Source organism: Boleophthalmus pectinirostris, unplaced genomic scaffold (assembly GCF_026225935.1).
Source record: "Boleophthalmus pectinirostris isolate CB_2022bp ecotype Guang Dong unplaced genomic scaffold, ASM2622593v1 HiC_scaffold_12, whole genome shotgun sequence".
NCBI classification, from domain to species: Eukaryota; Metazoa; Chordata; class Actinopteri; order Gobiiformes; family Gobiidae; genus Boleophthalmus; species Boleophthalmus pectinirostris.
Genome location: NW_026571018.1, coordinates 12,934,217 through 12,960,690, shown reverse-complemented (window position 1 = coordinate 12,960,690; position 26,474 = coordinate 12,934,217). Strand labels below are relative to the sequence as shown.

Sequence of the window (26,474 nt, the reverse complement as noted above, 5' to 3'; positions counted from 1 at the left end):
CAAGAAAAATTGACTTCCTATTCCTATTCCTATTCCTACAAGTTAATTTTAAACAAGTTCATGTTAAAACTTGGTGTTGAAATTGTATTTTTCTTAAAGTTTCAGGTTGTTCATAATATTATAATATTTTGTAAAAGAAAGATTTCATCAATTAAAAAAAGATTTCTGTAATAGATTTGTGTTTCTCTGCACAAATATTTGAACTTATTGTTATTTTTGGGGTTTATATGACATGAGTTTTCTGATCCGGCCCCTTTGGAATCAAAGTCGGTTGGATACGACCCCCGGACCAAAATGAGTTTGACACCCCTGATGTAGAACAATACTGCCTTCTGTAGTGCTGGGTTATGCTTGTTGTTTCCTTATCATTGCTGGTATGTGTCCATTAACAGTACTTCTTCATCTGTTGTCTGTTACCATTGTTAGTATCCTTATGTATTTTTGCAATATAATGATAGTTATGTTAGCAAGCTATGTCAGTGACTCTTTGTCTGTACTTGTAAATAGTTCTGAAAAATGTGAAAGAAAGCTCACTGTGTTAGATTAGAAGGTGGGAGTGGGATTAAATACATTTTCTTCTTCCCACTGTTGTTATTTCTGCTATGATTTCACTAATGTTATATGTTCCATTGTAAAATAATGTAAATTTCTTACTTGTCCAAAATAAATAAACAAAAATAATAATAAAAAATTATAATAATAATGTTGTTTCCTCATCAAAAATGTACCTGGAGTTGTGTACGGCACAAACCCTGCATATTTAGGGAGTTCTTAAACTGAAAACACTCTGCTCCCCCTCGTGATGTCATGAGGTAATACAGGAAGGGCTCCACTGTGTTTTTAAACTCGATACACCTTCACTAGTCATTTTATGATTTCAGCTCTGGAAACGCCAATCTCTACTCTCTTTTTCTTTTTGGAGATTATAGTTGTGATGAGCAATGTAAAATAACTGTCTTTATCTGTTGTTATCTGTTGATTACTGCATAATAAGGCAATTTATCATTTACTGTATGATAATGCAATTTGTTATTTATGGAAACATCTGAATAAATTTATCATCATTCAAACAAAAGTTAAATAAATAAATAAATAAATAGCTGTTAACTTGAAAATCACAGCTTCATGACATCAGAAGGTGGAACAGAGCATTTTGAGCTTTGGAGATGTAGACAGATTAATAAAGAGTATGGAACAGAGCATTTTGAGCTTTGGAGATGTAGACAGATTAATAAAAAGCATAAAAAACATCAAATGTAAAAAAATTCTCCACAATTGGAAAACTCTGCAAAACAATGCCCGCCAACTCCAAGAGTCATTTTCTCAGGATCAGTTTTTTTGTCATGCCTCTATTGGGTCTTTAAAAAGGGTCTTTGAAAAAATGAAAATTATTAAAATATTTTAGTTGTCTTTTTAATCAAAATTGCCTGTTTTTTCTGCGTGCTACATATATATATTTCAATCCAGCCTTACATTTGTCTATCTGCAGCACTGTTTATAAACCTATATGAAAAACACTGCATAATCACAATTCTTTACAGCTAAAATTACCATGTTTTTGTAGCTGTTTTTCCTGAGTGTTCATATCATTTAACATTACATGCTTCGACTTCACTCGCAGTCATTTGCATGTATTTAAAACCCCCGCGGCGGCCATTTTTACCTTTCACTGTGAGCACTCCACTCCAGCTCGTCTCCCCGCTCGAACTGGAAGCCACGCAGGTGTACAGCCCGGAGTCCGTTTCCTAGCAACACAAGCAGACAATTAAAGTTTGGGTTTAGCGTGAGCGCGACAGTTATGTTAATGCACTTGTGTTAAGGTGAGTGAGACTAAAATGTCATATCTCTCTGAACAGGAGTGTTTGTACAAAGAATACTGAGCAGTGGGAGTAGACGCGCCGAGAGCTGGACCAAAAAGGGATGAGAGAGAGAGAGTGAAAAAGCAATTTGCAAAGGGGAGGTGAGGTGACTCAATTGAAGTGAATGTTTAAAATGTAGAAATATATTTTAGAGTTTCGGAGTTGTGTTTGTAATAAATGTTAAGTGGTGCTGTTTGACCTCTATTGACCACTTGATATACTTAAAAGCCCAAACTTTTCTCCTGGAAGGTCGGCTACCTTTTTGTCGCCATGGAGATGCGTTTGCTTTGGCTAGAAATTTCCACAGTACGGTAATAAACAGGGATGTAATAGTAATCGAAATATCGTGATATCGTATCGTCAAAGTTCTCTCAATAATATCGTGGAACCATCACAATATATCGAATTACAAGTGTCTTTGTTTAAATTAAGAGTTGTGGTGCAGCAATAGCTAAAAAAGACAAAAAGAAACTACATAGACCATGATCCTTTGCTCCATTTCAGTGTAGACTACAAGAAGAAATAACAGTTCTAAACACTTTTAAGTCTTAGTTCTTTGGATTAAGTCTTGTCAAGGCATTTTAAGAAGAAAAAGTAGCATATTAACAGTTTTAGCCATTTAGTCTCTGCAAAATATCGCAACAAATACCGTACTGTGAGATGTACATCGTGAAAATATCATATTGAAAGATTTGGATATTGTTACATCCCTAATCGTGAGCTTTCCCACGATATCGCAATAAATATCGTACCGTGAGGTTCACGCCGTGACAATATCGTATCGTGACACTTGGATATCATTACACCCCTAGTATTAAACTCCATAGACACCACCAGGCCGAGTAACAGGTCAGAACTGTGGAGAGGCGAGCTCAATCACAGTATCAAAACATGTTTTTGCGAAGTATTTTTCAGCAATTAAATCCTCTGTAATACAATAAATGCTAAATAAATTTACTATGGAACATTCCAGGCAAAGCAAGAACATCTCCATGGCAACAAGGAGATAGCAGAACCTCCATCAGAAAAGGTACACAATGAAACTTTAACATCACATTCACGCGAAAGTTCAAAGTAATTAAATAGAGTAAATTGTGCATACTCAAAGTTTTAGAAATAGTCCTACTAACTTAATTATGTCAAGTTACATATTCTTCTTTTTGAGTAATTTCAATTTCAATTTTTTTTTTTTATTAAAGGGAACTATTGTGCGTATAAGTGAGCGTACAGTCGTTGAAATGGGCGGGTTTTAACGCTCTGGAATTTTACAGGCGGATATGAGGGCAGGTTGTGATTACACACGGGCGGGTCAGGACCAAACCAGGACTAAACCAGGACTACACTAGAACTAAACCAGGACTAATCTTGGACTTAAGAGAGAGAACACTGAAGCAGAGTGTCCGCAAAGCGCGATCGCATGATGGCCGCTCTTACCTCCGTGAGGTGCAGAGCTGAGCCGGTCCTTTCTCCTGCGCTCACCTCCGAGCCCGTCCTGACAGTGAGTCCAGGTTTAGCTCTGGTTTAGTTCTGATTTTATCCTGTTTTAGTCCCATTTTAGTCCTGGAATCAGTCCTAGGTTAATCCTGGTTTAGTTTTGGTTCAGTCCGTGGCGTATGCAGCGCAAAAATTTGATATAATCTCGGGTTAATGAGCGGGTGCTGTGTTGTACTGTGTGGGTGCGGGTCTCTGAAATGGACCTGTGCAGGACTGTAGGGCTCCATTATGGAATAAATTAATCTTCAGTTCGTTGCATAAAGGACAAAAACAACAAAAGGACGACAGCAGCCATTAGTTTTAAGAAGGATGCAAAAAGGTTGTAACTGTCCTGTCTGAGAAAAGTGTATAAAGTGTGTGGTGAGGGGTTTTACAGCCTTAAAACAAATATAATTGTAAAAAATAAAGTTGACTACTTTGCAGATTTCACCTATCACGGGTTATTTTTAGAACGTAACCCCCCGCGATAAACGAGGGAACACTGTACTCAAAGTTTTAGAAAAAGTCCTACTAACTTAATTATTTTAAGTTCTTCTTTTTGAGTAATTTCAGCTAATTTTTTTTTTTATTAAAGGGAACTATTGTGGGTATAAGTGAGAGTAACTTAAAAACATAGATAACGTACAATTTAGCAGAATTAAGCAATTAAATGCTGAGAATGATAAAGTTATTTCTATTGTCTCAAATAGGGATGATTTAAAGATAAACTTAATTTATAAAGCCAATGATGTTCATTTTCTCTTACATACTTTAACTTCTTGGGTTCTTTTTAAAGACAATGCAGTAAATAATTTATATAGTACAAGCTGAAATACAATACAATACAATTTCAAAGTGCTTCATCAAATAAGTAAAGCAAAGTGGGGGAAGTGTTTTGCCCAATGACACAACAGCAGAACAACTTTACAAACTGGGCCACCCTCATCTCTATAGTAAGATGAAAAAAGAAGTAAAAACGTTCTCGAAGATATAGTATAAATTCTTCAATCCTTCAATCCTTTATTAGTGATACTTCGCAGTGACATCATGGTGGGGGTGTTCTACATGTACCTCTATGGTGAAATGTTCAGAAGTTATCACGGTGACACAGTGCACACATTACACAGTAAATACAGTCTGAAAATAACTCAAGAAAAAAACACAAAATTGATTTAAACACCACATTTTCCGGAGTCTGATCAGTGCGAGTGTTCCTGGTTCTGTTTAGGTGTTTGATTTTCAACAAAACGGTGAGAGTGACGGACCGAAAAACTAATGGGTAATGCTTTCAATCCTGAGACTGTAATTTTATGTGTGACAGACTTGTTTAACGGCACAAATCAGCATCTGTTCTGTCATCTCTTTCTGGTCAGATTGTGTGAAAATGAAGCTCAGATTAAAGTCAAACTTGAGTAACAGAGCTTCAGACAGAGCAGTGCTTTCATTTAGCTTCACACCCCCAGGGAAAGTTGACGACATCGACTGCAAAGTATCAAGAGTAAACAGGGCTGGGGATCATTAACAAGTTGCTGATACGATACATACCTCGATACAGTGAGCTTTCCGAGTCTAAACCAGGTCTAAACCAGGTCTAAACCAGGTCTAAACCAGGTCTAAACCAGGTCTAAACCAGGACTAAAACCAGGACTAAACCAGGTCTAAACCAGGAGTAAACCAGGTCTAAACCAGGACTAAACTAAGTCTAAACCAAGTCTAAACCAGAACTAAAACCAAAACTAAAACCAAGACTAAAACCAGGACCTAAAACCAGGTCTAAACCAGGACTAAACCAGGTCTACTAAAGCAGGTAAACCAGGTCTAAACCAGGTCTAAACCAGGTCTAAACCTAAACCAGGTCTAAACCAGGTCTAAACCAGGTCTAAACCAGGACTAAACCAGGTCTAAACCAGGAGTAAACCAGGTCTAAACCAGGACTAAACTAAGTCTAAACCAAGTCTAAACCAGAACTAAAACCAAAACTAAAACCAAAACTAAAACCAGGACTAAAACCAGGACTAAAACCAGGACTAAACCAGGTCTAAACCAAGTCTAAACCAGTCTAAACCAGGTCTAAACCAGGTCTAAACCAGGTCTAAACCAGGTCTAAACCAGGTCTAAAACCACTAAAAACTAAACCAGGACTAAACCAGGTCTAAACCAGGAGTAAACCAGGTCTAAACCAGGACTAAAACCAGGACTAAACTAAGTCTAAACCAAGTCTAAACTAAACCAAGAACTAAAACCAAAACTAAAACCAAAACTAAAACCAGGACTAAAACCAGGACTAAAACCAGGACTAAACCAGGTCTAAACCAAGGTCTAAACCAGGACTAAACCAGGTCTAAACCAGGTCTAAACCAGGTCTAAATCAGGTCTAAACCTGGACTAAACCAGGTCTAAAAACAGGGTCTAAACCAGGACTAAAACCAGGACTAAAACCAGGACTAAAACCAGGACTAAACCAGGTCTAAAGCAGGACTAAACCAAGTCTAAACCAGAACTAAACAAAACTAAAACCAGGTCTAAAACCAGGACTAAAACCAGGTCTAAACCAGGTCTAAACCTGGACTAAACCAGGTCTAACAACAGGTCTAAACCAGGTTTAAACCAGGTATAAAAACAGGGTCTAAACCAGGACTAAACCAGGACTAAAATAGATCTTAACCAGATCTAAAAACAGGTCTAAAATGGGTCTAAAACTGCACATTGTGAAGAATTTTGACATGTAGAAATCATAATTCAAATTGTGTGAACTGTATAACTGCATAATGTTTTTTTTTATTTATTTTTGTTTTTGTACGTTTCAATGGGTAAAATCTTAATAAAAACATCTGTGAAAAAAACAAATCATGGCTGTGATACTAAACGTGTTTGTTCATGTGCAAAGTAAATTCTTTAAGTGCCAGAGTTTTTTTTTTTTTTTCTAAAACGTTCTATTTTGACATCTGAATATGAAACACGCTCATTTTAACCATCAAAAAACAGTGAGAATGTAAAACGTGTCGTATAAACAAGTTTCCTTCCCTCGACGAGCAACAAAACTGTAGCACTGTAACAAAATAACTGAGTAAAATATACCAAAAAAATACTCTCGGTGATATATCGATACAGCAGCCCCCGATATCGATACTGTATCATCACATTAAACGATACGATATACTGATATTTTGATATTTTTGCACCTTAATAGTACATTCATATTCTAAAGCCAAAGTAGAAAAGACTCTGCAAATGCAAGTAAAGAAATTACATGGAAATAGTGTACAGAGGTGTGCATATATTCCGAACAGAACGTGTGACTGTCGGCTTACTCGTGCACGACCACTTATAATAACATGCACATACATTTCTGACAGGTTATCAAAGAGACATGAAGCGGGCGCCAGGCTATAGGCAAACCATTAGCATAACCACTGATGCTAACGTGACAGGTGCATTTAAATATCTTTGAATACTTAAAGACCAAAATGTATCACGGATTTAAAACGCCGCTACCTGATTTTTTGCCCATTTATATGAGCAAAATGTGCCTTGCCCCAGTGCAGATACAGTATACAGTATGAGTAATTCTTGAGGTTAAAGGTGCACTGTGTAACTTTTCTAGTGCCACGGTGTGATATTAGACTCGTGTATTTAAATAAAAACCTAAAAAGCTAAGTTACAGGTCAGATCTATGGAGAGATGGCCCCACTCACAGTAGGAATGTATGTATTTATTTCAGTGTGTTTTAGAGCAATATAAATAACTTTAATTTAATGAAAGCCACGCCTCTAAACCAGGTCTAAACCAGGTCTAAAAAAGGTCTAAACCAGGTCTAAAAAAGGTCTAAACCAGGTCTAAATCAGAACTAAAACCAGGTCTAAACCAGAACTAAAACCAGGTCTAAACTAGGACTAAACCAGGACTAAACCAGGACTAAACCAGGTCTAAACCAGGTCTAAACTAGGTCTAAACCAGGTCTAAAAAAAGGTCTAAACCAGGTCTAAACCAGGTCTAAAAAAAGGACTAAACCAGGTCTAAACCAGGTCTAAACCAGGTCTAAAAAAAGGACTAAACCAGGACTAAACCAGGACTAAACCAGGTCTAAACCAGGTCTAAACTAGGTCTAAACCAGGTCTAAAAAAAGGTCTAAACCAGGTCTAAAAAAACGTCTAAACCAGGTCTACAAAAGGTCTAAACCAGGTCTAAACCAAGTCTAAACCAAGTCTAAACCAGGACTAAACCAGAACTAAAACCAGGTCTAAACCAGGTCTTAACCAGAACTAAAACCAACACTGAACCAGGTCTAAACCAGGTCTAAACCAGAACTAAAACCAACACTGAACCAGGTCTAAACCAGGTCTAAATCAGGACTAAAAGCAGGTCTAAACCAGGTCTAAACCAGAACTAAAACCAGGACTAAACCAGGACTAAAACTAAGACTAAGACTAAAACAGGACTAAAGGAGGATTAAAACAGGATTTAGCCAGGACTTAACCATGCCTCCTCCCGCAAAAAAGTGCAAAAAATGTTGAGGACCACTGCAATAGACGAGCAGGTGGACCCTCCCCCATGAAAGTTACACAGTGCAGCTTTAAAACATGTCCACTGTGAGAGCTTTTTTCTGTCAGATAATCAGAACGTTCTACTGCTACTCACGCATCTTACGCTCTTTTTGGATCACTACAAACAATTTAAAATGAACTAGTTCTGTTTTCTGTTTTGTTTTTATATTTTTCAGACAGTAAAAATGAGGTACAGTGCTTTTAACATGAACTAGTCAACATTCGCGCGTGTTTTTTGACGACTTTGAGCTGATGTTATGTTTGGATGCCTGGAAGCGGCTTGTAGGCAAACTTATTAAGAACCAACAATGCAACAAAATAAGGATTAGGCAAAACAGAGCGTCAAGGTTGGTGCAAAGGCAAGTTTCATTTTTCTGTAGACGGAGGAAGACTTCTTATTTTTCTAGTTCACTACAGGCGTATATACGGATTACGATTTTACAAATATGTAGCTATTTCTTTGACAAATGTGCATGTATTAAGTCCTAAGTCTAGTCCTAATTAGTGAAATATAAGATGTTTCAGCGTGTGCAGTATGGAGTTTTGCTCATGATTTGCAGTAATTTGAAACTGGAATCCAAGATCACATATTAAAAAGTGTAGTCTAATAATTATTATACTCAGCTTGGTTGCAAATATTTGTGCATTGGCAAATATAACAATGCGTTTATGTGGTGATAGGAAATTTTAGAACATTATAAATAAAAAACTAACAACAATTTTTTATTGCATTACATTTGATAACATTTATTTATTTTTTTAATTACTCATAACATTTATTACATTACATTTGATAACATTTTTAGATTTTTTGACAACTGATAACTTTTTAGTAAATTGCATTTGATAACATTTTAGATTTTTTGATTACTGATAAAATTTTTTGATTTCTGATAACATTTGATAACATTTTTTGTGATTACTCATTTTTTTTTTTTATTATATTACATTTGATAACATTGTTTGATTACTGATACATTTTTTGATTACAGTACACTTAATAAGTATTTTAGATTTTTTTGACTACTAATAACATTTTTATTACATTACATTTGATTTTTATTTTTTTATTTTTTGAGGACTGATAAAATTTTTATTACATTACATTCAATAACTTTTTTTTAAAAATTACTGATACATTTTTTGGTTACATTTGATTTTTGATTACATTTTTGATTTTGACTATATTATGAATAAATAAATAAAAATGTATTTGCTGTGGGAAAAATGTAACTGATATACAAGAAATTTATAAATCATGTCTTACAAAATTATCTTTTTTAATCTATTTTTTGTTAGCATTGGTTAAGTCCTTACCATTTCTGAACTAAGATCTTATCACTAAAACTTTGCATTCAGTTGTGTTGCATTTTATCATTTTAGTGTCATCACAATACTAAAATTTCAAACACGATTTTCGATACTAAGAAATCAATACTCGTCAAAAAACTCTTTATTTATGAATCAGAATGTGATTTTCTTGTACGTTCTAAAGCCTCAGGTTCATCTCTGTCCTGCGAATGCGACTTTTTTAGGATCGACACCGACTCAAATGAACATCCAAGTTTCGATACGAGTTTCAGCATCGATTAGCAGCTGATATTCGACACTTTTGACAACCCTAGTTCACTTCGCTGGTTTTCTCGTGGGAGTTCTATCAGCTCCACTACAGCCAGGACCTTAAGTAACCATCTACGCGTTATATCAACAAGTGCGTAGATTTGAGCGAGTCCTATCTGCAGTCAAAGCTGGAGTCAAGCTGATGTCTTTTATGTTTCTTGTCTGATTCTGGGGAGGAGTGCAAAGGCTCGGATCAAAGGACAGAATTTTAATGACCGAGCGTACGCAGGGGGAAAATTCAACTCTTTTTTTTATACTCCTGACAGCCACTTAGCATTCTGCGCCGGCTCTGAGCACATGTAATTAAGAGGTGTGTGATAGATGTCGACTGAGCATGTGCGAATCTTGGCTATCTGTGTTTTTTTTTTTTGAACGAGAGAGACGGAGAGAGAGACGGGGGAGAAGAGGAGGTGAGCCAAAAGCTAGACGGGCTGTGAAATTGCTTACAACAGTGTGAGATGTTAGAGGTCTCTCCACCGGGGGATCATTCCGAACGTGACAGCGCCGTAGTAACAAGTTTGGGGGAGAAGAGGAGGATGAGGAGGAAGAGGGAGAGAGGGGGATGAAAGAGAGGAGGGAGAGGAGGAAGAAAAGGAGGATGAGGGAGAGGTAGAGGATGAGGAGGGAGAGGTGGAGCAAGAAGAAGGTGAGGAGGAGAGACGGGGGGAGGAGGCAGAGAGAGAGGAGAAGGAGAGGGACGGAGAGGGAGAGGGAGGGAGGAGGAAGAGGAGGAAGGAGAGGTGGAGGGAGAGGAGGAAGAAGAAGGTGAGGAGGAGAGATGGGAGATTGAGGAGGAGGGAGGAGAGGGGGAGGCGGAGGAGGAGGGAGAGGAGGAAGAAGAGGATGAGGAGAAAGGAGAGGAGAGGGGGAGGAGGAAGAAAAGGAGACGGAGGGAGAGGAGGGGGAAGAGGATGAGAGGGAGGAAGGAGAGGGGGAGGAAGAAGGTGAGGAGGAGAGACTTGAGGAGGAGGAGGGAGAGGAGGAAGAACAGAAGGGGGAGGAATGGAGAGGGGAGGGAGAGGGGGAAGAAGGTGAGGAGGAGGAAGAAAAGGAGGAGGAGGAGGAGGAGGGAGAAAGGGAGAGAGTGGCAGAGGAGGAAGAAGAGGATGAGGAGGAGGGAGAGGGGGGAAAACAGGAGAAGGAGGAGGAAGATGAGGAGGAAGGAGAGGGGAGGGAGAGGAGGAAGAAGAAGGTGAGGAGGAGAGACATGAGGAGGAGGCAGAGGGCGAGGAGGAGGAAGAGGATGAGGAGAGGGAGGGAGATGGGAGGGAGAGGAGGAGGAAGAAGGTGAGGAGGAGAGACAGGAGGAGGAAAATGAGGAAGAGGAGAGGGAGAGCTGGAGGAAGAGGATAAGAAGGGAGAGGGGGAGGAAGAGAAAGAAGATGGAGAGGAAGGAGAGGAAGAGGAGGGAGATTAGGAAGAAAAAGGTGAGGAGGAGGTAGAGGGGGAGAGGAGGCGAAGGAGGGAGAGGATGAAAAAAGGGAAAGTGGAAGGAGGAGGGATGGGAAGAAGAAGAAGAGGAGGATGAGTGCAAGGGAGAGGAAGATGAGGAAGAAGAGGAAGAGAGGATTGAAGAGAGGAAGGAGAGGAGCTTGGCAGCGCTTCATATGTCTTAGGATTTTTATTTATTTATTTATTTATGTTGGTCACGGACGCATGGTCACTAATAAATCCTACAGAATAAACAAGACGAACACACGGAAACAGGCCCGCTACTCTACTGATGGAGGCCTGGAATGTTCCGCAGTATGGCTTTAAGTTTATCTACTGTATTTGGCATCTAATCAATTTCTGCCGTTTTCATTGCTTAGAATTACCCTGAAAAACACAGATTCTTACTAAAAGCGCTGTCACAGTTCCACGGATCTGACTTGTAACATGGTACACGATGGCGCCACCTTGTTTCCATGGAGATAAGTCGATTTAATTCCATACTGTGGAACATTCCCGGCAAGGCAATGACACCTCCACGGAGACAGACCTACTTACAGACAGTGTTGGGAAGGTTACTTTTAAAATGTAATCCCCTACAGATTACACACACCAAAAAGTAGTTTGTAACGTAATCCATTAAGTTTCTTAAAGTGAGTAACGTAATCTGAATACTTTGGATTACTTGGTTTGCTGTAGAGAAGCAAAGACATCGTAACATAAGATGTTTTGTCTGCTAAAAGAAAATAAAAAGTCCAGACTTTATTTAACCGTATTAAAAATATTATTGATAAAAGAGGAGACACGTCCGCGCAGCAAGGTTTAGTCCTGGTTTAGTCCTGGTTTAGTGCTGGTTTAGTGCCTGGTTTTTAGTCCTGGTTTTAGACCTGGTTTAGACCTGGTTTAGTTAGATCTAGTTTTAGACCTGGTTTTAGTCCTGGTTTAGAACTGGTTTAGATCTAGTTTAGAGACTGGTTTTAGTCCTGGTTTAGACCTCTTTTAGACCTGGTTTAGCCCTGATTTAGACCTGGTTTAGATCTAGTTTAGACCTGGTTTTAGTCCTGGTTTAGACCTCTTTTAGACTTTTAGACCTGGTTTACTGGTTTTAGTCCTGGTTTAGACCTCTTTTAGACCTGGTTTAGACCTGGTTTAGACTGGTTTTAGACTAGTTTAGACTGTTTTAGCCTGGTTTAGACTCCTGGTTTAGACCTGGTTTAGATCTAGTTTAGATCTAGTTTAGACCTGGTTTTAAGTCCTGGTTTAGACCTGGTTTAGCCCTGATTTAGACCTGGTTTAGTTTCCGGCAATGAGTGGAATTACAGAAGAAAAGAAAAAAAATATATATATAGGATAATAATAATATTGGGATATAGCCCAAAATGCGAAAACAGGAAAATACCTCTGTGTAATCCATTTATTTCAACAAAGTAACTGTAATCCAATTACCACTCATTGGAAAAGTAACTGTAACTGAATACAGTTACTCGTAATTTGTACTCTGATTACGTAACTGCCTACAGACTTAATTACATCTTTAAAGTTTAGAAATAATTTACGGTAAACAGTTTCGAATTAAGCCTTTATTTTGAAATCACCTCCCATGATATTTGTTTATTCTTAAGATTCAAACGTTACCTATGGCCCTTTTAAAATGCTAATTAAATACCGTGTTTAACTAATGTAAAATAAAGCCCGCCTGCCCGCTGTGCACTCTCCCCAGGTATTAACAACTGAATTAATTCCTCTATATTTTCACCAACACGACTCACTCCGTTCTGAATTCAAGCAGAGGAGTCGTACGAGCAGCTACCCTCCCGCCTCCTGGTGCATTGTGGGGGCTCTGGCGGCGCAGGTGTGTGGAGGAATGGACCAGTTTTGGACGATTTTCAGTTGTAGCTCATCAATTTACATGCAAATGACCTATTCACCACTTATCCTGTGATACAATTAACGGACAGTATGTCACTTTTCTGGAGGGGGTACGTCACCATGAAAGCACGACCGTGACAGCATTGCCGGAAATGTTTCGCAGAATGGCATAGTTCCATGGAGACGCATCAGGAGGAGTTACAGGTCAGCTCTGTGGTGAGGCAAGCCTGCTCATAGCATAAATTCATGTTTTTGTAGTATTTCTGAGCTATAAAATCACATTTAATCGAAGAATGTAAGATAAAGCAGGTATAATTAATGCCATATTGCGGAACATTCAAGATCACGCAGTAATATTTCTATAAAGGCAAGCAAGTGTTGAACCCTCTACTAGAAAAGTTACACAGTGTACCTTTAAGTATACCTTGTACAGCAGTGTTTAGAGCAGTCTAACAGTAACTAATGCCTACAACATACTTAGTACAGATGTAACAATAACCGAATTATCGTGATATCGTATCGTCAAAGTTCTCACAATAATAACGTGGACCATCACAATATATCGAATTACAAGTCTCTTCACTTATATTAAGAGTTATGGTGCAGCAATAGCTAAAAAAAAAAAAAAGACAGAGGGAACTACATAGACCATGATCCTTTGCTCCATTTCAGTGTAGACTACAAGAAGAAATAACAGTTCTAAGCTTTTAAATCTTCGTTTTTTGGATGAAGTCTTATCAAGGCATTTTATAACCTCCACAAACTATTGCAATAAATATCGTACAGTGAGATGTATATCGTGAAAATATCATTCCAAGAGATCTGGATATTGTTACATCCTTAATCGTGAGCCTCCCCACCGTTTCCTGAGTTTACCATGATATCGCAATAAATATCATACCGTGACGATACGATATCGTATTGTGAGACTTGGATATCGTTACACCCCTATTGTGGAACATTAAAATAAAATAAAAAATATATATATTAATAAACAGAAAACAAAAGATATACGGGAAGAGAAAATGTTCTTTTGTTGTTTGTTGTTATTCTGTTTTTGTGTATGTGTGCTAGTCTTTAATTTTGTTATGTCTTATGTTTATTTTGTTATTAATGTGCTGGGTATTCATTCCCACAAAATGACAAAAATTTTATATATGTATAAAAATGCATTGCCTAAATCATTTATCAGTATCGTGATATCGTATCGTCAAAAGTCTCACAATATATGGAAGTTCCTTTGCTTAAATGCATGGTTTTACAGTAGCAACAGCTTATGAACATAGGGAACTACATATCCCATGATTCATTTCAGTGCAAACAACATGAAGAAATATGTTTTTTACTTGAATTCTTGGGCTTATGATGGAAATAATTCACACCAAAATCTTTTCAAGGTATTTTAAAAGCAAAAAAGTTTCCTATCTACAATAATGCAATAAATATTGTAAAATGAGATGTATATCATGATAATATCGTGCCGAGAGATTTGGATATCGTTACATTCCTAGTTCTTTAAGGTCAGATTGTGTTAAAACAAAGCTCAGATTAAAGCCTCAGACAGAGCAGTGCCCACAGCTAGCATCGCACTGGGCGAGGGCGTTGAAAAAGTTCCGCAGCGTGCCTTTAAGTCACATTGAACAGGCGTACCCATAATGCACTGGGGCTTGAAGTGTTGAACAAGCGAACAGTAACTGATGCTACAACAGACCCATTGGTAAACAGCGACAGAGGAAATCACTCAGGTCTAAGTGGTCTGTCAGGAGCGAGGGGTGACAGGGACGACAGGTGACATCGCTCATCCCCCCGCCCCTCGCCTCGTCCTATCGGGGGCTGACCTTGGCGCGACCCGGGCCCGTCCCGTGAAGCGTCTGTCTGCGCGGGGTCCCCCAGATGGCGGAGGTGGCGGCGGTGGTTTCGAGGGGGAGGACGGGAAAAATGGGCGCGAGAGGACGAGGGTGGGGGAGCAAACAGCCGGGACACCTGACTATTAATCAAGACACAAGCTCTGGGCTCTGCACCGAAACAGATGCTGAAAAATGGATGAGGGCTGGAGGAAGAGAAGAAGAGAGGGATCAGGAAAGACAGAGAGAGATAAAGAGAGAGGAGTGGGGGGAGATATAGAGAGCGAGAGACATGGAAGGGAGATAGGTGAAAAGATAGAGAGGGAAATGAGACAGTGAGAGAGAAAGAGGAGAGGGAGAAGATATGGAAGAGAGATAGATAACGAGGTAGAGAGGGAAAAAAGAGGGATAGAGACAGAGAAGAAGAGAGAATGAAGAGAGAAGAGACAGAACTAGGAAAAGAGAAGAGAGGAAGAGAAAAGAGGGGTGAGGGGAAGAGAGAGAAGAGAAAAATGGATGAGGCCTGGAGGAAGAGAAGAAAGGTATGAGGAGGGAGAGGGATCAAAAGAGAGAGAGAGAGAGAGTGGGGGGGTGGAAGAATGGAAGCAGAGGATGAGAGGAGAGCGTGAGAGACATGGAAGAGAGATGGGGAAAGAGAGAGAGGGATAGAGGGAGAGAAAATGAGAGAAGGAAACGAGACAAAGAGAGAGACGGGGAAGAGGTGGAAGAGAGAGAGATAGGGAGAGAGAGATAGGGCAAAAGAGAGGGATAGAGAGAGAGAGAGAATGAAGAGAGAAGAGACGGAACAGGGAAAAGAAGAAAGGAAGCGAAAGAGAGAGGAAAGAGGGCTGAGAGGAAGAGAGAACGGAAGAGAGAAAGGAGAAGGTATGGAAGAAGAAAATAAGAGGAGAGAGCGAGAAACATGGAAGAGAGATAGGTAAAGAGATAGAGAGGGAAAAGAGAGGGATAGGGAGAGAGAAGGAAAAGAGATAATGAGAGAGACGGGGAAGAGACAGAAGAGAAAGAGAGATAGAGGAGAAGGAGAAAGAGATAGAGAGGGAAAGGAGAGAGAATGAAGAGAGAAGAGACGGAGCAGTGAAAAGAAAAGAGAGGAAGAGAAAGAATGAGAGGATAGAGGGGTGAGGGGAAAAAGAAAGAGAGGAAAGGGGGAAGATATGGAAGAAGAGGTAAGAGGAGAGAGCGAGAGACATGGAAGAGAGATAGATAATGAGATAGAGAGGGAAAAGAGACAAAGAGAGAGACGGGGAAGAGATGGAAGAGAGAGTGAGACAGAGGAAAAAGAGAGGGATAGAGAGAGGGTGAAGAGGTGGAAGAGAGACAGAAGAGGATGAAGAGGGGAGGAAGAGAGAATGAAGACAGAAGAGAAGAAAAAGGCGAGAGAAAGAGACGAGAGAGCGAGAAGAGAGGTGAAGAGAGGTGGAAGAGGTGGAAGAGAGGAAAAAGAAAGAGACCAATAGATAGACTGACGGATAGATAGAAGATAGAAATAGATAAGATAGGATAGATAGATAGATAGATAGATAGATAGATAGAGGAGAAAAGAGACAGAAATAGAGAGAGGGAGGGATGGAGGGAGAAAGAGAGAAAAAAGGGGGAAGAGGTGGAAGAGAACAGAAGAGAGGAAAGAGAAGGGAGAAAGGTGAAGAGAGCAAGAGTTAGAAGATGGAAGAAAGAGGTAGAGAAAGAGAGAAACAGACAGAGAAGGTGGGCAGAAGAGAGGATAAAGGGAAAAGAGAGGGAAAGACAGACAGAGAAGAGAGAGAGACACACAGAGACAGACAGATAGAGGAGAAAGAGAGACGGAGATAGAGAGAGCGCAGGAGAAAGGGCATCGGTAAGGAGCTCCATGCTTTAATATGAGGAAGTTTAGTATTCCCTTTATTCACAGCTTGAATGCGTTTATGGCCTTTTGAATGCAGGAGCGCACTTAACAGACTTTTCTTTAAGATCTTTGAACGAAATGTTCCTCTGCATGTTAAAAGAGTTAGCAGCCAGAAACAGCGGATCTGGCAGTTCCGGCCGATGTGTGATATTAGAAGTAAGTGTAAGATACAAAATTATTTTTTTAGTTGAGTTGAGTTTTGGATTGCTTCCTTTTCAGAAATCGTGCGTCATAATTCTGGACTATTATTAAAGGGCTCATTTTAGACTCACAGACATACCAGGAGTTGTGTTTTGTTCCATTCTCACATTTTTAACACACAAATTCTGCATATTTAGGCTCTTCTATCAAACAGAAAACACTGTGATCCACCTTGTGATGTCATGCGGTAATACAGGAAGTGTTTTTAAACTCCATACAGCTTCACTCGAATCATTTGGATACTTTCAGCCTCTACTGAACAAACGGTAACTTGAAAACTACCGCTTCATGACATCACAAGGTGGAACAGAGCATTTTGAGATTTGGAGATGTAGACAGACTACCGTATTTTCCGCACTATTAGGCGCTCTGGATTATAAACATTAAATGGTCTATTTGCAAACTTTTTTCACAAATAAACCACACCGGACTTTAAATGAAACACAACAGTTGGATGGGTCAGTGGGACTTTGTTTGTCGCGTTCACGGTGACTCTCGGCTTTGTTCAGTTGTGGCTCAGAGTGGCACACTGAACTCACTTTTTCCGGTTCGTTCCTTCGTTTCGTTCCTTGTGGAGTGATGAATGTGTCTGTGGGTGTGTTTCGTTGTGCGGTCGCTGTCTGCTCCATGCATGTTTGTGTGCGCTGCGGGTGGTGCGGCTTTGTAGTTTACTGAAGTCGTGCTGGGACACCCGAGTGGATTCATGTATAGGGCGCTCTGGATTGAGGGGTGCGCAGTCGTTTTTTGATGGGGTTAGAGGCTTAAGAGCGCTTCCTATAGTGCGGAAAATACGGTAATAATAAAGAGCTGAAGAAGCAGCTTGAATGTGCTGCGAAATGTCTTCAACCAAACTAACTTTTCTCCTCGCCATGGATTCTACCTGGATGACTGAGGGATTCTTCACACGTAATAATAGTTACAAAACAAAACACAACTTCAGGTATGTTTTTGATGAGGTCACAACATTATAACATGGCTTAAAGCTCATAAGAGTCATACTTTGTGCTGAATGTCCTTTCTACTATATTAAAACAAACTATTACAAATGACATTTACTGGTGGGACAAATCATTACAAGTTTCACTGAACAGCCCAATTAAGTCATATCCTCTTTGGGAGTGTACAGTTAGGAAATCGTATTATCGTCATCGCTAACCCAGTTTCAAACCTGTCTCCATCCACACTGGGGCTGAACCGTTTGGGGAAAATCTGTAATTGTGATTGAGACCTGATATGCGATTTATGTTTAAAGGTTCTATATTACACAAAATGGACTCTTCTGAGGTTAAAGTCATGTTATAATGTTGTTACCTTCTCAAAAACAGACCTGGAGTTGTGTTTTGTTTCATTCACACATGTTTGAGTGACACTTTATTATTAATTTGTCTCTATCTCCGAAGCTCAAAATGCTACTTTTACCTTTTGTTCAGTGGAGTTTGGCAATTCCAGCGCTGAAATTATCCAAATGTTTCTAGTGAAGGTGTAGTTTAAAAACAACTCTCAAGTCTTTGACCTCAAGTCTGAGTCAAATCTCAAATCAAATACAGGCAAGTCCAAGTCAAGTCTCGAGTCCCTGACCCAGAAGTCCAAGTCAAGTCCAAGTCAAGTCCAAGTCGTCATTTCAAGTCCTTAAACCAAAGTACCAAAGATTTTTGCAATTTATATAACTTTTGAACTAAATTGTACTTAAAAAAATCATAGGATATTTATATATGAGTATATAAGATTGTAGAAATGCAAATTTTACCTTTTTAAATGTCTTGGCAAGATCTTACTGTGAATTATTACAGTCAGAATAAAACAAATTAAGATTTAAAAGTGCTTCTCAAATCTTCTCAAGTCACAGGCCTCAAGTCAGAGTCAAGTCCCAAATCATTGACCTTCAAGTCCAAGTCGAGTCCCAAATCTTAGTCCATTTTATCAAGAGAAGTCTCAAGTCCTATAAATAGTGACTCAAGTCTGACTCGAGTCCAAGTCATGACTTGCAAGTCCCCACCTCTGGTCTAAATATGCAGGATTTGTGTGTTAAACATTTGTGAATAAACCAAAACAAAACACAACTCCAGATCTGTTTTGGATGAAGAAACAACATTATAACTGAGATCAGAAAATAGCGTAAAATAAGGCCATTAAATAACAGAATTCTGTTTAAAGTTCAGACTTTAAACGTGTCCAGAAGATTTGCCAAAAACACCGAAATATGAACACAATATGAAAACAAGAATCACATTTCAGAACAAGTCAAAACTACAGGGTTAGCAGTTTGTATGCAGAATAAGACAGGATATTTTGTTCTTTGTGGAGAAACTAGTTTTGTTACTAAAAAAACTACAACTGTTACTACAAAAACAGCAACCTTTATGATTTGGTAATTGCGTTTTGATTGAGATTTATCTTGAAGCTGTAGTATATAGCCAAGATATATTTACCACATTTCCATTTGTTTTTTCTTGTATACACTTATTAGGTCTTATTTGGCACCAGACTCTTGTTATATTTGCTACTTAATGTGAATGTATATTACCATTTATATTTTTGCTCTTTTTTCTTTTAATATATTGTGATGTTTGAGCCAGTGCATCCAAACGTGTGGATCAATAAAGTTTGTCTAAGTCTAAATTAACCCACACTCACTATAAATCGACGTTCCCAACTTCCCTTCTCTTTGTTTAAAACCCTCTGCTTCGTGACGCTTGTTTATGTACTCAAGGTTTGTGTGAAAATGAAAAATGTGCGTATACATTTGTGGCCTGAATGACAGTCCTATATCTGTTCACATCCATAAAAAATATATGAAACCGAAAACTCTCTGCTTCCCAAATGTCATGTCCTAAGAGTTGAGCCAGCACCCCACCCCACCCTCCCTCCTCCGTATACCGTAGCCTCCATTACCGCACCCACACAGTCTGTCCAGGATGTCTTGGCACCAGGCAGAGACAGAGGTGCTAGCTGGTGCGCATTTTACCCCGATTTTGGCACAGTTCCCGGGTAATGGCATCTCCGCGTTGCCAGGGCGCCGTGGAACAAACCTGCCATCTGTCCAGCACCGGGGGCCCGCCTCAAATCCACTTATTTAGACGGATGATTGCAGGGTTAAATGTGTTTCGGACTTTTCATTTTCCCCTCATCATGCAAATTTGATGAAACCCGGGCTAATGTTTTGTGGTTTAATATGGAAAGATTGGTGTCTGGGTCGAAAATGTGCACAGCAGATTTTAAAGGGAATGTTCACGGCGGAGTCTGGTTTGAACTAATTGTGAGTAAGTGAACACAAGAGCGAAAAAGTCATCTAAAAGCTATTGCATTTCGACATATTTTCTGGTTTGTCTAGTTTCTGACATGGCTTTAAACATTCACAAGTACAAAAATTAAGTCAGGCTCCACTGGGTACAAACATTTTTGCCACTTTAACTTTTACAGCATAAAATACCAATTCAAAGATGGACAAAAGTTTAGTTAAAGTTGCATCATGTAACTTTTCGGAGTGGATGGTCTGCTCTCTGCTTGTCGCCATGGAAATATTGTTGCTTTGCTTATTACGTTCACACCATATGGCAGTAAACCTAGCTATAATTTATTTCATTTTAGGTGTTTCTATAACAAAATCAGTCAAAATTGTTCAAAAATACATGGATAAACACACATTCTTGTTATGAGTGGGGTCGCCTCTCCACAGATCACACCTGTAGCTTTGCCTGGTATTGTCACCTGCTTGTATCTATGGATATTAGGAATGTAACGATATCCAAATCTCTCGGTATGATATTTTCACGATATGATATGATATGAGATATTTTGTGGAGAATCAAAATCATTAATATGCTATTTTTCCTCTCAACTAAGATTTAAAAGTGCTTAGAAGTGTTATTTCTTCATGTAGTTTGCACTAAAACGGAGCAAAGGATCATGGTCGATGTCGTTCTGTTCTGCACCATAACGATGAATTTAAGCAGAGCAACTTGTAATTCGATATATTGTGATGGTCCACGATATTATTGAGAGACTTTTGACAATAGGATATCACGATATTTTGGTTATTGTTACATCCCTAATGGATATAGATAAATTTAATCCATACTGAGCACTATTCCTAGCCAGACTGGCGCCACCTAGTGCCTCCGCTCAATTTCATTTCCCTCCAGCGACTAGGCGAGGAATCAATACACTAGACGGTTCACAAAACCCCCAGAAGTGCGAGTCCGGGCAACAGCCAATCAGCGAAGAGTCATATATTCTGTGTTGGCAATGATTCCCGAGATTGAGGATTTAAAGCCGGAACAAAGAGAACGATTAGTGAATTTTATCAAGGGGAAAGACGTTATTGTCCTTCTTCCTACGGGATTTGGGAAAAGCTTAATATACCAGTTAGCCCCATTGGTGGCGCATTACATACATCACAACCAAATAGCAGCAATTGGTTAAATAAAAAAGTACCCTCCTACTGTCGAGTGAACGAATTCTAACACTGTGAGGTCAGACGGTTTCCACAAAGTGAAACCCGCCAATGAATCAGGCTAGACGATTCCAGGCAAAACAATAATATCTTCATAGCGAGGAGCAGGTGGCGTACCCTCCACTAGAAGAGTTACATAGCCACACTTTAATTTAGGCAAAAAACTGTAATATAATGGATAAAGCAGGACCTTTATGACTACTCATAGAATTTGTTATGTGTTGTGAGGAGTATATTTCTACAAAGACACAAAAAAGTGTTGCCTATGCACTGCCTTCTTCAGTACAGTACAAGCCCGGCTCCTCTGATGGACTCTGCAGACAGTCTCAGTGTGATATCTGTCCACATACAGGGTTCGTTCACGCTCTACAAATAGTCTTACAAACCTCACCTTTAGAGCTCAGCGCCAGAATCAAGCGCATCACTGTCTCCGAGGGCGTGTATGTTTACTGTGCCGATTTCGGATCAAAAAACACAACTCTACACATTCACTTCGGCTCCTGACAACGGGAGACAGCAACACCACCAACTCCAAGTCTGTGTCTCTGTAGAATTGTCATGTACGCTGAAGTGGAGGAGGCAGACAGTTTTGTAAATGTAAATGTACAGATACTGCAGCAAAAAATAAAAAATACTACTGTAAAAGTTAAAGTAAAAAAATCCAAACTTTGAGTATGTTATTTTGTGCAGAATTTGTCTTGCCCCAGTGCAGACATATTATATAAGCAGATAAAAATAGTCTGCTATGTAATGTCAGTGTCTAATTATAAAGCATTTTACTGTTCAATGGACTGGAGGTGCTTGGTTAGCCTGCTAGTTGTTGACAACAAAACTCCGCTCTAGCCTCTGAATAGCAATCACAGATATCTCAGTTTTGAAAAATTGCCAAAACATTTTTTTTTTCTTTTCTTTTTGTTTCCGAATTCTAAAGATATTATCAATGACAATAATGTATAGTGGATTTTATCAAGAGATGGAATAATATTTTTATTGCTGTAAAAATATTCCTATAGCTACTAAGAGTAAACTGCAAGGTTCTGATGACTTTTTCAAATGGCACTTATCTGTTTTTGCAAATAAACTGTTCACTTATAAACTCTGTGGTGAATAACTAGGATGCTAAGAGTAGGGATGGCATTTGATTAAGTTTTCTTTCTTTAACGATCAATTTTAATCATTAACGTTTTTATATAAAAATTATCATAATTATTATTACTGTTACTAACCTGCATAAATAAACTCAACTTTACAACCACTATAGAGCCACATCAGCCTGTTTGACATTATAATGTGTTTAATGCAGCTTTGTACACATTTGTTTACATTTTACAAAAAACAAAACTTAAAACTGCATGGCTCATTTGCATAAACTATGAAAAAACGGCTCTTTCCTTGTGAGCTGATGCAGTCAGCTTCTGTTGAAGTAAAGGACACGACTCGGTGCAATATGAGTCTTCTCTCTATGACAAAGGGATGTTGATGATGATGATGATGAGTTTGTTCTGTGTGTATATCTTGTTGGAGATGGTTCATGTTTTCAGAGATCATATGTATGAAGGTTTAGTGCAGCTCTTTATTTAACAGTCATTTCACTCACTTTATTTATGTTGGTCCCTTTATTTATTTTGGCTAATGTTCATGTTTGTCTTTTGGACACATGCATGCTCAACTTTATGTTGCAGTAACCGGGACACTGCATACATATGCACGAGGAAACCGGGATAGTCAAAAAAACAGATCATACCCGGGACACTGATGTGCATGTAAACACACTCAGTGAGTGGTACAGTGTCTCCTAGGAGCTGCCAGAGCCCAAACGTGGAACTGTGAGGCCACAACTCCAGTGTTTGCGCTGTCAGACGCAGCCTTGTCTCCTTACGCACAGCAACCTACATTCGGGTGGTCAATTAAAAATTAATGTAATCGACAAAATTCTTAATGATTAATTATAAGTTAGTAGATTAAGCATGCCCATCCCTATCTAGAAGTACATAAGGTAAGTGTATAACAACTTTGGACCACTGTACAACACGTAAAATGAACTAGTTCGTTTTTTTCATGTTTTACCTTTGTTCTTTCACATTGTCAATCTTCAATTTTGCACCTCTCTTATATTCCCTACTCACATCTTTTCTGGATTGTCTTCTCCTCTCTCTTCCATCTCCATTTGGCACAGTCCCATTCTCACTCGCGCTGATGTATCGCGAATTTAATTACAAGTCTCAGTGATCGTTAATCATTGAGAACCCACAATCAATTAATGCGCGGCCTCCCTTATGCGGCGTTGACCCCAGGTGCTGCTTTGTACCCAGATGGAGGGGTCTGTTGGGGGGGGTCTTTGGCTGAAATAGATTGGATTAGCATGGACCAAGACGACGCTAACGACTGCTAATAGCTCGGGTTCCTCATTAGCATGTAGCTACCGTCTCGCCAATGCGGTTCGCGCTAGCATCGCCGTGTTGCACCCCCCTCTTCACTCATAAAACTGCACCATTTGACTCTCGGTTCAAATGTCCTCTCATAAGTGCCTCATTCTCTGGTGGTAATTAAAATTTTATCGTTAAATATGTTTTGTTTTGTTTCATGTGCAAATACTAATACCTACCAGTGCGAATACATTTTAATAAATTTGCGGGTTTGATGGAACGGAGTCGTAGAGTGGGAATAAACATGCAGAGACTCGAAGCGGGAGGCCATCGGGGAGAGGAAAGCAATTACGCAAAGTTTTTCATTAAAGCTAAAGTATTATTCAAGATTTTAATATAGAGTTGGACACCTTTGCAATGGCTTTCTGTGCAAATGTACGTGCGCTAAACCAGGACTCTCACTTCACAAAGAACGCTCGGATTAATGTCTGAGTGTTGAAATAGCTCTGTACATTCTAGTTTTAAAGGTACGTTGTGTAACATATTTGGTAACTTTACCTGGAATGTTCCACTGAAGGGTATTAAACTTGTCTATTTTGGATTTCAAATGTGTTTTTATAGCTAGAAATCACCTAAAACAATTAAGCATTCTTACTGTATGCGAGATAGCCTTTCAGTAATACCCTACTGTGGAACTTTTCACCCAAATCAATAACATCTCCATGGAGACAATGTGTGTGAACTGAAAATGTATGTGAGCTCGCTGGTTAAGATCATAGGAAGGATGAGGGGCGAAGGGAGAGCGACGGGAGAGCAAAGGGAGGGCGAAGGGAGGGCGAAGGGAGAACGAAGGCGAGGCAAGGAGAGAGTGAAGGGAGGGCAAAGGCGAGGCAAGGGGAGGGCTAAGGGAGGGCAAAGGGAGGGCAATGGGAGGGCGAAGGGAGGGCAAAGGTGAGGTAAGGGAAGAGCGAAGGGAGGGCGAAGGCGAGGCAAGGGAAGGTCAAGGGAAGGTCAAGGGAGGGCGAAGGGAGGGCGAAGGGAGGGCGTGGGCGCGGGAAAGGCGAGGGAAAGGTGAGGGGCAGGCAAAGGGAAGGCAAGGATGAGGGGAAGGCAAGGGCGAGGGAAAGGGTGAAGGGAGGGCAAAGGGAGGATGAAGCGAGGACGAGGGGAGGGTGAGACAATACGTATATAATTTCACATAGCTAACCAGCAAGCTGTTGCTTTCCAAAGTCTGGCTCAACTGACTTCACATTGAAAAACTGTCACCACTCTCGCTGTAACTGGTGCTGTGAACCTTGTCATTTTGGCCTTAAAATGTTTGCATTAACCCACTCTACATGATCCTGGCGTAGTTATTTTGCCATTTTGTCCCTTAATCAAGATATGAACTTAAATAACAGACAAATAAGGTACCTTCTTTTACCCGAGGTCCAGTTTGATTGACGGCATTGCTACGTAGTAAGTAATTTTGTTGAATGAGAATACCTTACCTTTTTATAACTAAAATATGTGTGAATGAACAATTGCACTACTCCTGTTACATTTTGGATATGGAAAAATCGCATTATATGCTTCAAAACTACAAAGAAAATGCATCTTTTTCATCCACATACCTGGAGGTTGGTGATCTGGAAGGTTCCGTTTTCCATGAGGCTGATGCGCCCATCGTTTCCAAGGATACGCTGACCGTCCTTCTCCCATTGGATGCTGGGTAAGGGGTTGCCCATGATGTGGCAGTGCAGCTGAGCAGTGGAGCCCGGTGCCAGCGTGTGATTGGCTGGGCCCTGGCGAATTATGGGCGGGACTCGATCGGACGGCGCTGTGAGACAAAAAGATAAAAAATTTGATATTTTGTTACATCAGAAATTACAAATATGTTACGTTTTATTGTTAGATGGACTTAGTTTAGGTTTTTAATAACAACAGCTTAGTAATACAGCCTTGTTATACTGTTAAACATTCATAGCTTGAATCTAAATGCCCTGGCCAATCAGCGCTACTTTTCATGGATAAAGACTTATTATTTTATTTATTATTTATTATTATGTATATAAGAGGGCTTAATGAACTTTTTGAATACTTTCTGCTTGGCCATAGTTTTTACTGTTCCAATTAAAGCCATCTTAAATGTGTATAAATCTCAAATCTTCAATACACAAAAGTCTTAGATTTGTCTAAATTTCTGGCCAGGATCATTTTATATTTGGAAAAAGTTACATATATGAGTTTGAATAAAAAAAAAAAAAAAAAAAGGTGCATTGTGTAACTTTTCAGGTGAAGGGTCCACCAAATTCTTTTCTCCACGGAGACGTTATTGTTTTGTCTGGATTGTTCTTTTTGGTAGGGGGTCCATCACCTGCTTGTTTCTTTGGATATGTCATTGCTCTGCCTGATATATTCCACAGTATGGCATTAAACATTTATTCAATTATAGAAGGTTTCACTGCTCAAACATACCTAGAAAAACAGACATTCTGACTGTGAGTGGGGTCGCCTCTCCGCAGATCTGACCTCTAACTTTCCTGGAGAAGGGTCTGCCAAATGCTTTTCTCCGTGGAGATGTTATTGCGTTGTCTGGATTGTTCTACAGTATGGTATTAAACCTTTCTATCTTCATGGAAAGCAAACCAAAGCAACTTACAGGTCAGATCTGTGGAGAGGTGACCCGGCTCACAGTCAGAACGCGTGTTTTTCTCTGTATTTTTGAGCAGTAAAACCTGTAATTTAATAATGTTTAATGTCATACTGTTGAACATTTCAGGTATTCTGACTGTGAGCGGGGTCGCCTCTCCGCAGATCTGACCTCTAACTTGCTCTTGCTTTGGTCTCCATGAAGAAAGAAATGTTTAATACCATACTGTAGAACAATCCAGGCAAAGCAATAACGTCTCCATGGAGAAAAGCATTTGGC

General features: G+C 39.5%; 1 protein-coding gene across 3 annotated transcripts in view; it reads right to left on the bottom strand.

Annotated features, from left to right (window-relative positions):
- Nucleotides 1–26,474, bottom strand: part of robo3 (roundabout, axon guidance receptor, homolog 3 (Drosophila)) — a 213,644-nt gene that overhangs the window by 44,320 nt on the left and 142,850 nt on the right. For all 3 annotated transcript variants that reach the window (XM_055148486.1, XM_055148487.1, XM_055148488.1), the window contains 2 exons: nt 25,177–25,382; nt 1,664–1,745 (listed from right to left, as the gene is read on the bottom strand). In XM_055148486.1, coding sequence (XP_055004461.1) covers nt 1,664–1,745; nt 25,177–25,382 — 288 coding nt within the window. The remainder of the gene's footprint in view (nt 1–1,663; nt 1,746–25,176; nt 25,383–26,474) is intronic.